Genomic DNA, 15,302 nt, shown 5'->3' with positions numbered 1-15,302 from the left:
TGACTGTCGCCATCTGTGTGCCAAGCTGGGATGTATGTGAATGTGCCCCTGGCAGCACAGGGCAGCCCCAAGGAGAGACGATCCCCCCTTAGCACCCAGGGCCTTTGTACTTACTTGCCTTTTGTCTGTCAAGGAAATCATCCCTCCTGTTCTTTGGAAACGTCGTCCACCCCCCGAACCATGTGTGATGTCGTAGACCTGTTCTTGCAAACTGTAGTCTGTCCCCATCACTGGCGACCTTGTGGGGGCATCAGCGTGCATGTTGACTGGCCCCATCACTTCTGCTATTCCAGGAGTGGCTCTCCAAGTCTCCACTCACCTGATCTACCTACACTTGCTCGTTAGTTGGGAGGGGTCACCTCGTTTGGGATTGGGAATGCTTTTCTGAAACACACCCATTTTGGAAAAGCATAAGCATTTATCAGCGCCTTACCTGAATCAGAGGTTGCTTCCAAGCCAGAATGAGCCCACTGTTCAATAAAATATTAACTTCTCTCTGTAAACCAAGCTGCTGCACTATTTCTCACAATGTGACTCTTGTTCAGCAGAACACAGAGCGTGAGTTACTAAGACCAGCCTTAGTCTGTGGAATTAGTTTGCTCTACAGCATGATTATCTTCTCCCACTTCCTTTGCACAGACCCTATTGTGAATGTCTAAAGACGCATGAATTATGAACCTAAAAGCAATTGATAGCTGTGAAAGGAAATATGAAACTATCTTTAAATTTTCTTCAAGCTGTAGGTTTTGCCAAAGAGCAAAGTGCCGTCTTCTTTCTCACAGTAGTTTATTTAAGACACACAGCAGAGGACGTCTAGAGGTCAAATGCAGCTGCAGAGCTGGGATTTGGTTTTACTAGATCCAAATGGAATTGAATTGAATTGCAGAGCTAATTCAAAGGCTTCTTTAGATGAGAGCAAATAAAGCAGGGTATAACCAGTGAATGGCAGAGCATTGCTGGGGTTGCATCACTGGCCTCGCTTTAATACAGTGTTGTGCTCCTGAAATCTAATAATAATAATAAAAATCGTTATCACTTACGTAGTGATATTTCTTTGGGCCAGCACTGACCAGGTAATCCCACTCTACTCTCTCTTGAACTACCACCGGCATATGGGTATTACAGATAAGGATACTAAAACTCCAAGAGGCCGAATAACTTGCCCCAAGCTACCCAAAAAGGGGTGAAGCTGAGATTTGAACCTAGAAGCTTAACACTGAGGCCCAGTAGATATTTTAAATGTCCTAGAAGAGTTTGCTCTTGAAATGAAATCTGAAATGAATCCCTTTGAAAAAATGAAGATCCTTGTCTCTTTTATTAAGTCTAAACTTCTGGTGAAGTGGGGTTCTATAACAGAGTCCTAATGGCTTTGTGTGCTTCCATGAACGTAATTTTTATTTGCATCACTAAGTGTTGTGGTAGAAAAACCATGGGTTTTAGAGTCCAGTGTGTCCAGGTTTATATTCTCCCTCCACCAGTCATGAGCAATGAGACTTTGCAAAAGTCACTTGACTCTTCCAAACCTCAGTTTTCATATCTGTAAAGTGGGGCGAGTGTTAGAGTATAGGTCACGTGTCTTGCAGATTGCCTGCCAAGCAGTCATCATAATTATCCCTGTTAATATTATTCATAAGTTAAATGTGTGTGCTCAATTTTTAGTTTTGCTATGAAGATCTTATATCATGGTGGGTATTTCAAAATTTACTTTGGCATCTGAGTTTTGTGTAATGCCAAAGCCCAGGTATGAGGAAGCATGGCCTGTTGAACCTTCTTGCATACTTAGGAAAACATAGGTATAAAGCATGTTTGTGTTTTAAACTTTAGGAGCTGCACAGGTCATCGAAGGCGGCCAAGTGGAATATAAGCCTCTTTCGGGCATTCGGTATATGTGGTGGTACCATTTAATTGGCCTCATCTGGACTAGTGAATTCATCCTTGCATGCCAGCAAATGACTATAGCTGGGGCAGTGGTTACATGTTATTTCAACAGGTAGGTCTAGCATGTTATTCCTATTGATTTGTCTATGTGCTTCATGTTGTGTATCTCAAAAGATATTTTGAAATTTTGACATGACCTCTCAAAAAGGATTGGCAAGAGTAAAAGACCAAGCTCAAAATTAGGAGGGATATTCATTTGGTAGTAAAAAGAAATGTTGTATCTTAAATCTGTCACATTTCCAACCTCTTTCACTTTAAGCTAGAAAATCCAGAAGGAAGCCCAACAGGGAAGTATTTGTACCGCTTAGAATTGAAAGATATCCAAAAGAAGGGGTTGACTCCTCCTGTAAATATCCATTATTACGGGCTTCAAACTTTAAAAACATTACTGATCTATTTGGAGCACACTTCAGTAAATTCTGCGAGCTTCATTTCATCCTATGCAAAATGAGGAGAATGTTTTCTTGAAAAACAATTTTAAATCCTAAGGGAATTGTACATGACTATAAAATATAATTCATGTTCATATAGTTAAGTGCTAGTGAATTAATTACTTGCTTCTCTGTTCGCTATGATACTTATTTAAGTGTTCATCCTCCTTTACCTCATCAAAATAATTGAGGACATACACACACACACACACACACACACACACACACACACACACACACACACACACAATCTCAACCCTTTACCTCTTTTGTGTATGCTACTCTCCATGAGGCAAAGAGAAAGCCACAGGCAAGAAGAACACGGCCAGTAGAATGACAGGGTTGGACTCAGAACAGGAAGTTTACTCCTATGGGGCTGATCCTCCTCTAATCTCTCAGCCTAAATGAGCAGAAAAACATGAGGGTTCGTGGGGGTAAGAAAGTCAACCAGGGATGATTCATGCCATTGAGCAATTACCTCCTGATGGTAAGGGGTACTGTGGGTTTTATTACAGAGGTGCTGTTGGGAGCCTCCGTCATTAGAGAGCCCATAGAACGCACATAGGGCTGTAGACCTTGGCATTGAGAACCTTTGAGCCGTTGGAGGGGGTGATGTGTGCTGCTTACTCCTGAGTAGAGGAGCAGAGATTATTCTAACCAAATTGGCCAGCAGGTCATATCTCTCTGACAGCAGTGATTTTGTGCTATTTTAGTACCACAAAATCAAAGCATTTTCAATGAGAGCTTTTTATTTAAATTCCAGTGAAATGAATATCTCCCTATCTCTGTGCATTCGGTGGGAGAGGAGGCTGGTTTGAGCCACAAAAACTAGAGAGGCTCAGGAATTCAAGTGTAAAATGTGCTTCCAAAGATTAGTTTAAAAAGGTCTTCCTAAGGAGCAGTTGGGCCCCAGGGCCCCTCCTTCACACCAGCAGAAGATAAGACGGGAGCTTTGCTCTCTGGAGAAGTCATCAGAGAGGGTCTGGACGTGGGGCATCTGGCACAGCTGAGGCTGGGGCAAGGCTCTGCACTGAAAGAAGGGGGAGCAAGTGAAAGTCTAAATACTGAATAGTATTCTACCTACTACCAACCCACACTCCACAGCTTAGCCTCCAGGATGTTGACAGCCAGGTTGATATTTCCTTGGCAGGAGATTATCGGATTCTTCTTTGGAGAAATTGTCTAACCCAAAGAAAGGACCTACAGATGGTGCCATGTGGGGGTCCCCCAATGAAATGGCCTGTTTCCCTGACTCTGAACCAGGTCGTGGAACTCACCGGTCAGCAGTCACCCTCATATAGAACCTCTAATTCACTTTTCAGTGCCTCACTCTTAAATGTGAACTGATAACCAGTGATTGTTAAACATTAGAAGGAGCCTCTAGTGAAAGAAAAAGATCAAAATGAACAAAACAAACAAACAAAAAGAACTTAGGGAAAATAGGGACAATGCAGGCAGCAGAAGAAAACTACAACAACGACAACTATAATATCCTCAGAAAGAACCAAGAAATGTTGCTTCCATAAAATAAGAATTAAAAAAAAAGAATATTGAGACAACAAGAAAGACCTCTTTGTAGTTAAAAATATGATTGCAGAGTGATATTTTTCTATTGAGGGATTAAAATATAAAGTTGAAGAACTCTTTCAGAAGGTAGAACAAAAAGATAAAGAGATGCAAAATGGGAGAAAAAGGATAAAAAATCAGAGGCTAATTTAGGACACCCAACATCTGACTAATATGAGTTCCAGAAATAGAGAACGAAGAAAAAAGAAGGGAAGAAATTATCAAAATTTCCCAGATCTGGAGGACATGAGTAAAGAGAAGATCCCAGAAGCTTTACAGAGAATAACAGATCACAGGCAAAATATCAAGAACTAGAATGGGTAAAAGACCTATATACTGAAAACTATAAAACTTTGATGAAGGAAATTGAAAATGAAACAAATAAATGGAAAGATATCTTGTGTTCATGGATTGAAAGAATTAATATTGTAAAAATGTCCATACTACCCAAAGCAATCTACAGATTTAATGCAATCCTGATCAAAATACCCATGACATTTTTCACAGAAGTAAAACAAATAATCCTAAAATTTATATGGAACCACAGAAGACCCCAAATAGCCAGAGCAATCTTGAAAAACAGAACAAAGGTGGAGGTTTCACACTCCGTGACTTCAGACTGTACTGCAAAGCTACAGTAATCAAAACTACAAAGCTACAGTGGCATAAAAACAGACACATAGATCAATGGAACAGAATAGAGAGCCCAGAAATAAACTTATGCACTTATGTTCAATTAATTTATGACAAAGGAGGCAAAAATATACAGTGGGGAAAAGAAAGTCTCTTTAATAAGTGATGCCAGGAAATGGACAGCTACATGTAAAAGAATGAAATTAGAACATTTTTGCATACTGTATACCAAAATAAACTAAAAAGGATTACAGACCTAAATGTAAGACTGGAAACCATAAAACTCCCAGAAGAAAACAGGCAGAACACTCTTTGACATAAGCCATAGTAATAGTTTTTGGATCTATTGCCTCAAGTAAAGGAAACAAAAGCAAAAATAAACAAATTAAACTTAAAAGCTTTTGCACAACAAAGGAAACCATCAGCAAAATGAAAAGACAACCTACTGAATGGGAAAGATATTTGTAAATGATATGACCAATAAGGAGTTAATATCCAAAATATATAAAGAAGTCATAAAACTCAATATCAAAAAAAATAACCCAATTTAAAAATGGGCAGAAGACCTGAATAGATATTCTTCCAAAGAAGTCATAGAGATGGCCAACAGGCACATGAAAAGATGCCCAACATTGCTAATCATCAGAGAAATACAAATCAAGACCATGAGAGATCACCTCACACCTGTCAGAATGGCTGTAGTCAAAAGGACCACAAATATCCAATGTTGGCAAGGACATGGAGAAAATGGAACCCAAGTACACTGTTGGTGGGAATGTAAATTGGTGCAGCCACTATGGAGAACAGTATGGAGGTTCCTTAAAAAACTAAAAATAGAAGTACCATATGATCCCACAATTCCACTGCTGGGTATACATCCAAAGAAAGTGAAAACACTGATTCCAAAAGATATATGCACCCCAGTGTTCAGGCAGCATTATTTACAACAGCCAAGATATTGAAGCTACCTAAGTGTCCATCAGTAGATGAATGGATAAAGAAGAGGTGGCATATTTATACAATGGAATATTAGCCATAAAAAAGAATGAGATTTTGCTATTTTGAAACAACATGGGTGGACCTGGAGGGGATTATACTTAGTGAAATAAATTAGAGAAAGACAAATACTATATGTTATCACTTATATGTGGAATCTAAAACATAAAACAAGTGAATGACTATAACAAAACAGAAACAGACCTACAGATTTAGAGAACAAACTAGTGGTTTCCATTTGGGAGAGGGAAGTGGAGAGGGTTAAGGTAGGGATAGGGAATTAAGAGGTACACACTACTATGTATAAGATAAATAAGTTACAAGATATATTGTACAACACAGGGAATACAGCCAATATTTTATAATAACCTTAATGGAGTATAATTTTTAAAAATATTGAATCACTGTGTTGTACACCTGAAACTAATATTGTAAATCAACTGTACTTCAATAAAAAGTAAAATTAAATTTAAAAAAAACTAGAATGAGATCTGATGTTCAACAGCAACTCTGAAGCAGGGAGACAGTAGGACAAGGCTGTCAAAATTCTAAGGAAAGATTATTTCCAACCTAAAGTTCTAGACCTACTCATACTATCAGTCAAGGGTAAAGGAGGATAAAGTCCTGTTCAGACATACAACATCCCAAAAGATTTCCTCCCCACATCCTTTCTCCACTGAAACTAATGAGTAAGCCAGGGAGGAAAACATGAGCTTCAGGAAATGGGCTCCAACACAGTGAAGAAAAGAAGGGAATCCCCAGGAGGGTAGCTAGTCAGCAGGTATAGAGCACAACCAGTCCAAGAAGGAGCTGGAGAGCAGTGGGCTCCAGGAGGGATGTCTCTAAGAAAAGATAAAAAGCAAACTGAGAGAATATCCGATGTGTTGTTTGAATATGTGGAGAAAAAATTTATACTTTGGTGAAGGATTTGGTGAAGTCCATGGAAAACCAAGCAAATAAAAAATGTGAAACATTATCAACTTAAGGAAAAACCAAAAGTTGTACAGAAAAGGAAATATAATCAGAATACACTGTTTGGATCAGTTGTATTTTTTTTTATGTACTGATTTTAGTTTATTTATGTACTGATAATGTAAACCCTAAACATTAACTAAAACATAGTGGTGAAAGATTGAAAGTTTTTTCTCTAAGATCAGAAACAAGACAAGAGTGCCCACTCTTACCATTTCTATTCAACATAGTACAGGAAGACCTAGCCAGAGCAATCAGGCAAGAAAAAGGGGGGGGAAATGCATCTAAATCAGAAAAGAAGAAGTAAAATTGCCTTTGTTTGCAGATGATATGATCTTATATATAGAAAATCCTAAAGATTTCATCAGAAAACTGTTAGACTAAATCAATGAATTCAGTAAAGTTTCAGGATACAAAATCAGCATACAGAAAATGGGTGCATTTCTATACTCTAACAACAAAATATCTAAAAAAGAAATAAAGAAAACAATCCCATTCACGATAGCATCAAAAACAATAAAATATTTAGGAGTGAATTTAACTAAGGAGGTGAAATATGTGTTTACTGAAAAGTACAAGACTGATGAAAGAAAGACACAAACAAATGGAAATATATCCTGTGTTCATGGATCAGAAGAATTAATATTGTTAAAATATCCATATTACCCAAAGCCATCTATAGATTTAATACATTCCCTATCAAAATTTCAATTATATTTTCCGCAGAAATAGAAAAAGAATCCTAAAATTTGTAGGGAATCACAAAAGATCCCAAATGGTCAAAACCATCCTGAGAAAGAAGAACACACCTGGAGGCATCATACTTTCTGATTTCAGACTATACAACAGAGCTATAGTGTTGTATGGTACTATATGAACAGTATGGTACTGGCATAAAAATAGACCCATAGATCAATAGAAGAGAACTGAGATCCCAGAAAGGGGAAAGGATAATATCTTCAATAAATGGTTCTGGAAAAACTGGATAACCCCATGAAGAATAAAAAAATTAAACCTCTGTATTATACTGTTCGCAGAAGTTAATTCAAAATGGTTTAAAGACTTAAAACATAAGAACTAAAACCATAAAACTCCTAGAAGAAAACGTAAGGGAAAAGCTCCTTGACATCAGTCTTAGAAATGATTTTTTGAATATGACACCAAAAGCACAAGTGACAACAGCAAAAATTAGTGAGACTACATCAGACTAAAAATCTCTACACAGTAAAAGAACCAGTCAACAAAATGAAAGGGCAACCTATGGAGTGGGAGAAAATATTTGCAAATTGCATGTCTGATAAGCTGTTAAAAACCAAAATATATAAAGAACTCACACAAATCAATAGTAAAAAAAAAAAAAAAAAAAAAAATCCAGTTAAAAAATCGGCAGAGGAACTGAACTTCTTTTCCAAAGAAGACATACAAATAACCAACAGGCACATGAAAATGTGCTCAACATCACTAATCATCAGGGAATGCAAATCAAAACCACAATGAGATATCACCTTATACCTGTCAGAATGTCTATCATCAAAAAGACAAGAAGGCTTCCCTGGTGGCGCAGTGGTTGAGAATCTGCCTGCTAATGCAGGGGACACGGGTTCGAGCCCTGGTCTGGGAAGATCCCACATGCCGCGGAGCAACTAGGCCCATGAGCCACAACTACTGAGCCTGCGCATCTGGAGCCTGTGCTCCGCAACAAGAGAGGCTGCGATAGTGAGAGGCCTGCGCACCGCGATGAAGAGTGGCCCCCGTTTGCCACAACTAGAGAAAGCCCTCGCACAGAAATGAAGACCCAACACAGCCAAAAATAAATAAATAAATAAAGCCAAGCATTAAAAAAAAAAAAAAAGACAAGAGATAACTGTTGGCAAGGATGTAGAAAAGAGGGAGCCCTTGTGCACGGTTGGTGGGCACGTAAATTGGTACAGCAATTATGGAAACAGTATAACAGTATGGAGCTTCCTCAAGAAATTAAAATCAGAACCGCTATACAGTCCAGCAATCCCACTTCTTGTGTGTATATCCAAAGGAAATAAAAAAATTATCTTGAAGAAATATCTTCACTCCCATGTTCACTGCAGCACTAGTCACAGTAGCCAAGGTATGGGAACAACCTAAGTGTCCATCGAAAGGTGAATGGGTAAAGAAGATGTGATATATATAATGGAATATTATTCAGCCGTGGGAAGGAAATTCTGCCATTTGCAGCAACATGGATGGACCTTGAGGGCATTATGCTAAGTGATATAATTCACAGAAAAACAGTTACTGGATGATATCACTTATATGTGGAATCTAAAAAAGCTGAACTCACAGAAACAGAGTAGAATGGTGGTTACCAGGGGCTGGGGGTAGGGGAAAGGGGAGATAACTGGTTAAAGGGTACAAACTTCTAGATAGAAGATGAATAGGTTCTGGGGATCTAATGTACAACATGGTGATTATGCTTAATAAGACTGTATTATATACTTGAAAGTTGCTAAAAGAGTAGATCTTAAATGTTCACAACCACAAAAAAGAAATGGTTAAATATATGAGGTGATTGAGGTGTTAGCTAACGCTATGGTGAAAATCATTTTTCAATATATAAGTGAATCAAATCAACACATTATGTACCTTGGACTTACATAATGTTATATGTCAATTATATCTCAATAAAGCTGGGAAGAAAACATTAAAAACTTCAGTGTAATTATGTTGAGAAGAAGAGGGGTGGGAAAATGAGTGTGTTGGGGAGTTTAGGCTGTGTAGGAGAATAAAACCTGCATCTTCCATGGTGGGAAGTCAGTTGACAGTCTCTGAGGCTGAAAAAAAAATCAAGAAATAGCAGTAAGAACAAGTAATTTAGAAGTGTGAGGGTGAGTTCCGGAAGAAACAGCTAAAATATTACCTCCAGGGAGAGAAAATTAGTGGTGGGGAAAGAAAACTGTTGTTTTTCCTGTTACGCCTAGCAGTACTATTTGACTTTTTAAGATATTTCATATATTTGATAAAAATAAACAAACTAATTCAAAGTAAAATGCATGCTGATTTATTTTTAGCACTACTGTTTCATTTATTAAAGAGCTCTGCATTCTTTTTGACCATGTGCTAATTTTGAAACCTCAAGGTTTTTCTTTATCTCAGGGCTCACCATTCTTTAATCTCATGTTCTAGCCTGCACTCAGGGTGAGAATTAAATATAGCCAGAGTGCATTCATCTCTGTCATTCATTTAAGCAGTAAGAGGGCTGAAGAGTTCATACAAAGACCATCAAGTACCAGGACATGGGCAACCTATGTCATTTCCCTCTTACAACCATTTGCTTGAAGAGGGGTCAACTGAGAGCCATAAAGATGTGGCTGAGATGTGATAGGAAGGAACCAGCACCGCTCAGTTTGGAGAAGGGACGCATGAGGCATGACTTCATCGTTTGCAACTATACAAAAGATGGTTTCCAGCTGCTTTGGATTTGCTGAGGAGGAAGTGAGGAAGTGGAATCACAGCGGAGCCTAAGGAATGTAGGTAGGAGACAGATGAGTTTCCTAACCCTGAGAAGAGCCGCCGAGGACCTGTTCCTCATAGCAAAGAGCTTCCATTTTCTTTGAGACTGGAAAGATGAATCTCACAGCTTCCCCACAGTCATCACAATCCCATCTTGCAGTAGTTTTGCTGAAAGAAATATCAGGAAAGGACAAGGTCTCTGCAGGGACACACCATGCTCCTTTGCCCAGGACCAGGTTGACATTGGAGGCCATCCATCCATCCTGTGCAGCCCAGTCCTTGTCCAGGAGCCACAGCACAAAATGAATTTTCCATACTGTTGAAGAGTTCTCAATGAGCACTAGGCTGGATCTAACTGGAGCTAAAACGTGCCTCTAGGACCCCGAAGTTGCTGGATTCGACTTACGCTCTACTGTCCCAGCAAATAGTAGTTGCAAAACAGCACTTACGTACCATGACCCAGAGGTGCTACAGACTTGGATGAATGGAACCATTAAATGCTTTGTCCAGTGACTTGAGCTGATGCAGTGTCCTGGGGCCCTGGCTCCACTGCACAGGGCCAGGCACCTTTAGCACTCAGCAGCCACAAGTTTAAAAGTAGGGGAGCTAGGCGTGTGGGGCGCATCCTCGAGTCTCCTGCTCTCTCACACTGCCCGGGGTCTTCCTACTGCCACCACCCACAGAACCCAGTGGAAGATGCTCAGCATGCAGTACTCCCTAAAGACAGAGGCACAGGCCTGATGGGAGGCCCTAGCATCCTCACAAGCCCATCACTGAGCTGCCCAATACACCCCTCGCTGCACTGCAGTCCCGAACGCCAATTCTCAAAATATGGTGAAGTCTCAGTTTAAGCTTCACCAGGTGTAATCAGAGCCTCTTCCTGAAGGCAGTTTTTGCTGGTTGTGAAGGTAACAGAGGTGAAGGCCCCAGCCACATGCATAGCGGAGGAGGGCTGATAAGATGATGTTACCTTTGAACGTGGAAAAAAGGTCTAGGGAGAGAAAGTGGGGACTCCAAGACCCTCCACCGATTGACCTTTCCCTGTGGGGTGGCATTATAGTTCTCAGGGTGGGTATCGAGTGACTCCTGGCTCCACAAGCTAGCCTTCTTTTCAGGTTTTCTCTCTCACGTGGTAACTCAGCTTCTGGAATGTCTACATCTTCTTCCAGCCAAGCCCTGGAGCGGCTGGAGCCATCACTGGGATGCAACATGGATAAGGGCAGTCCAGACAGTGCAGACACTCCTCTGCCTGAAATGGTTAATCCCATCCCAGCAAAGCCTTGGCAATCAGGTGCCTAACCCCAAACTTCAGTACCTGGAGGACCAGCCCCCAAGGCCCAGTTCACAGTGGCCTGTGAATCCTTTGTTTCCCTACCAGATGGAAAGCAGGTGCTGCCTTCTCTCTGCATCCCCTCTTGAGCACCATAATATGTTCTAAGGCACATAAATCTCCTAAATGGGAAAGTAAACATTCTTCCTTTTAAAAAAAAAGAATGAGGAAAAGGAAAAAAAATGTGTCAGATTTTCCTGGCTGTGCTACTTTTCTAGTTTATCAGATCTAAATGAATTCATATCAGCAATAGCTTCCCTGGTATTTCCTATTTTCAACAATATTGAGTTGAAACACACATCGCCCTTTTTGTGGCACAACTGGATTGCAGTTATTCTGCTCGCAATATTACTTTCATATTCTCTATTCCTTCCTGGATGATTTAAGTAACAGCAAAATACGGCGGTTGCCAACTCTTGAAACATTTCTGGCCAATTTCCTTTTCTTCCCTCAAAACCTAGATTCTTGTCAAAACCTTAATTCATAGTGACTTATTAGCAACCAGAGCAAGTTGTAGAATAATCCATTATGAAGAAAGCAAGCTTCACTTGGAATCAGTGAAGTGGCTTTTCGGAAAGGGCCTCATTTTCTAGAACTGGCATCAGAGTGTCGGGGGAGGGGTTGCATCAGCCCTCCCTCCTGTGTTTTATCTTTCAGGCTTGGGTAGGGGATATGCCCATTCTGTTCTTTTTCACTTTTTTTCCTGCCTGTGAAACTGACTTTTGCATTCTTGAGAGCTGTGTCATGACAAGTCCGGTAAATGATTCATAGTGAAGTGACCTTTACAGGGCAGAGCAGAAATCAGCTGGGTTTCAGGAGCTTGGAGCTGTGTGAAAGCCAGAACGTTTCCTCTCTTCGCTGTAAGCTGGTTCCTCTCTGGCTGCCAATCCTGGTCATGTGATTTGGTGGTGATTTTAATCACCGAGCTAATACTGGCAATATTTACAGATGCACGTGTGTAATTTAAACCTTGGGGATTATTATATAATTAAACTTCTGAAAATGAAAATGGGATCAATACGCAATTTAATGGATTGGTGGAGGTGGTAGGCGTGGTAAAGGGGAAAACTTGTTTAACTCATCAGTATTTTTTTTTTAATTTTCTGTTCCATGTTTGTAACATTGAGCGCCACCAAATGGAATTAACTTCGTCCAAGAAATCATTTAACCTTAGCTACCAAGGAGTGTAAAAAACTTGCCAAATGCGGATGGCATCCCTGCTTTCTAAATTGTTAGTACCACAGATGATTTGAACCAGAGAGAAGTTTCTCGTTTCTTTCTAAATAGTGTTTTTTAAATGCTGTCTTTTTTTCTCCTGTTCCCAGAAATAAAAATGACCCTCCTGATCGCCCGGTCCTTTCATCTCTCTCCGTTCTTTTCTGCTACCATCAGGGAACAGTTGTCAAAGGGTCATTTTTAATCACTGTGGTGAGGATGCCAAGAGCCGTTCTCATGTACATCTATAACACTCTGAAAGAGAAGGTAAGGCAGCACCCTAAAACAGAGTGCGCTCCGTGTTTGGGTTACAGAAAAGTTAATCGCTGGAAAACTACACTGGGTCCTGGGACAGGAATGTGACCTGTGCCAGTGGCCGTTCAGAAAGCTCCAGTGTTCTTCAGGTCCCATCCCCCCACCCCCAGCAATCTTTTTGTCCCGGTCCCTGTTTTGTTCATAGCTTTGTTTGTTGGATTTTCTCCAATGTGGTGGCAGAGGTGGGGTGGAGAGGGCATAGCTCTGAGTTTGCTGGTTTTCCTTCTTATTTAAATGCTGAACAAATGGGAGGAATTCTTAACATGCAATTTAAGCAAGTTTTTACGGACATTTATCATGCTTTATTTTTTAAAGAAAGAAAAATACACTATAAGAATAATGTTTGTTTGTTTCTGTTTTAATGCTAAAATATTCCCCACCTTTTGTGTTTCCTGGACGGTGACCTGGGAAGTTGCTGGTGTGTGTGTGTGTGTGTGTGTGTGTGTGTGTGTGTGTGTGTGTGTGTGTGTGTGTGTGTGTGTGTGTGTGTGTGTGTGTGTGTGTGTGTGTGTGCGCGCGCACACACGCACGTGCTTGATAGTTAGAAATGGGCAAGCTGACCTCAATCTCAGCTCCAAAGACAGAAAACTGTGGAGCTTTTGTGCCTGGGGTTTTTTCTCCTCCCTGGTTTTTATTTCCATGCACATTTGGTTATGAATGGCAGTGGAAACCAAAACACCAGGAAAACAGCTGTTCTCATGGTATTTCTGGCCTGCCAAACAAGGGAAGTTGGATTTTCCCCAACTTTTCTGTTCTCACACAATGTTAATCTCGACCCCATCCCCACCTCAGCGTTGGTGACTTGGTCAGAGTTTCTCAAACGTACATGAGTCCAACCTTTTGGGTATACGTGTGTGCTCTTAGTTAATTGGGGAAGTTTTACATGTGGGTTCATAATTATACTTTAGAATTGTTTTTGTTTGCTCTTTTAAGCAGAAATCTGAATCGTTGATATTTAAGTCTGTAATCAAGATTTAAGATTAGTATATTAATTAGGAACAATTGATTGAATTTCGCATAAAATTGTCTAGCTTCCTCATCTTGAAATGCATGCTAAACCGTTGCCCCTGATCAGAGAGTATTTTCTTGTATTTCTGTTGAAGTACTGCTTAGCTACATGTCTGTGACTTGAAGAAGCATTTGCACATCCAGGACAAATCAAGCTACTCCGGCTCTTGCATTTTGAAATTGATCCTTCAATCTTAGGAAACTTGGGAGAAGGATTTCTTGAAGAACAGAGCAGCCTTTTTATTTTAAATATATTCATATAGTTTATATATATTAAATATATTCATATTTAGGTATTATAGGTATATGTATGCATTAGTAATAGATACTCACAAATTAATGAGCAGTAGGGGACTATCTCCCCTAGAGCTAGACACCTTAAATTCTTTGGGGAAACAGCCTCCATGAATCTGAAAGAGAAGTTACTGTTTCATCCTCTCCAGCAGAGGTCTAAAAGGTTATTTATGACTCGCCAGATCCCATAAGGACTAAGGGGCCAAACTCCCTTTTAGTGGTGTCACTGTTGGAGAAATGTGTCCTTTCTTAGGTTAAAAAAAAATGGTCTTCCTAAGCAGCCTTACAGCCCCATACTGTACCTACAAGTGAAACATTTCACACGGCCACTGTGAGACCCTTCTTACATTAAGTGGCTTATTTACAACCATGGCCAGGCTGAAAAGTATCCAGGTCAACTTTCATCCAATTGAATTAACACTGAGACAAGAAAATGTCCAGGTAAGGCTGAGTTATTCCTGGGGTCCTCAAAGAGAGCTATTTCAGGATTGTTTTCAGGGATCCTCCACTCTGGGTCTGGGCACATTCAATCACCCCTCCCCCCAACAAGTTTCGTTAAATTATTCATTCCTGAGTTATACACAAGTTCAAGTTATATTTCGAAGGACTAATTTATCCCTAAAAATTTAGCCCTGAAAGGCTCACTATAGGATGTATCTCCAAAAAAATTAAACCTGACGCTTTTTCGGTGGACACGTAACTAGTATCTACAGTGCATTTGCTTTATTGTCTCAGGGATGTGAATTTTTCATGAATACAGACTTTGGTTTGAAAAAGCAGAGTTTATAATTGAAGACACTTAGGGGAAGGTGAAGAGGGAAGAGAGATTGATTCTTTTTCTTTACTAGAACCAGGAGGTCTGCTTCACCTTTGCTAGTACATATGGACTAACCCATTTCCCTTTCTGCTGAAGTTAACAGCAGTCCTAACAGGTAAGCCCACAGGAGAGAAATCATGCTCATCAGCAGTAGAAATGATAATAATTAGTAGTAGGAGTAGCATATACAGAATAGAAGAACTTCTCTACCGAGTGAGAACTGCTGCAGTGCTTCCCCGGGTATGTGGGTCTCCAAGTAGGAACACGGTATGTTCACAGAAACTGCCTGCTTACCTCTCTC

General features: G+C 40.1%; 2 protein-coding genes across 9 annotated transcripts in view; one reads left to right on the top strand and one right to left on the bottom strand.

Annotated features, from left to right (window-relative positions):
• The window catches only part of ALG14 (ALG14 UDP-N-acetylglucosaminyltransferase subunit), a 244,741-nt gene that overhangs the window by 11,491 nt on the left and 217,948 nt on the right, over positions 1-15,302 (bottom strand). The window lies entirely within an intron of this gene.
• The window catches only part of SLC44A3 (solute carrier family 44 member 3), a 101,427-nt gene that overhangs the window by 49,391 nt on the left and 36,734 nt on the right, over positions 1-15,302 (top strand). For all 8 annotated transcript variants that reach the window (XM_004263050.4, XM_004263048.4, XM_004263047.3 and 5 more), the window contains 2 exons: positions 1,825-1,990; positions 12,678-12,834. In XM_004263050.4, the coding sequence (XP_004263098.2) occupies positions 1,825-1,990; positions 12,678-12,834 (323 nt within the window). The remainder of the gene's footprint in view (positions 1-1,824; positions 1,991-12,677; positions 12,835-15,302) is intronic.

The sequence above is a fragment of the Orcinus orca genome, chromosome 1 (assembly GCF_937001465.1).
Source record: "Orcinus orca chromosome 1, mOrcOrc1.1, whole genome shotgun sequence".
Classification (NCBI taxonomy): domain Eukaryota; kingdom Metazoa; phylum Chordata; class Mammalia; order Artiodactyla; family Delphinidae; genus Orcinus; species Orcinus orca.
Note: the sequence above shows the minus strand (reverse complement) of the source record. Positions and strands in the feature narration are given on the sequence as shown.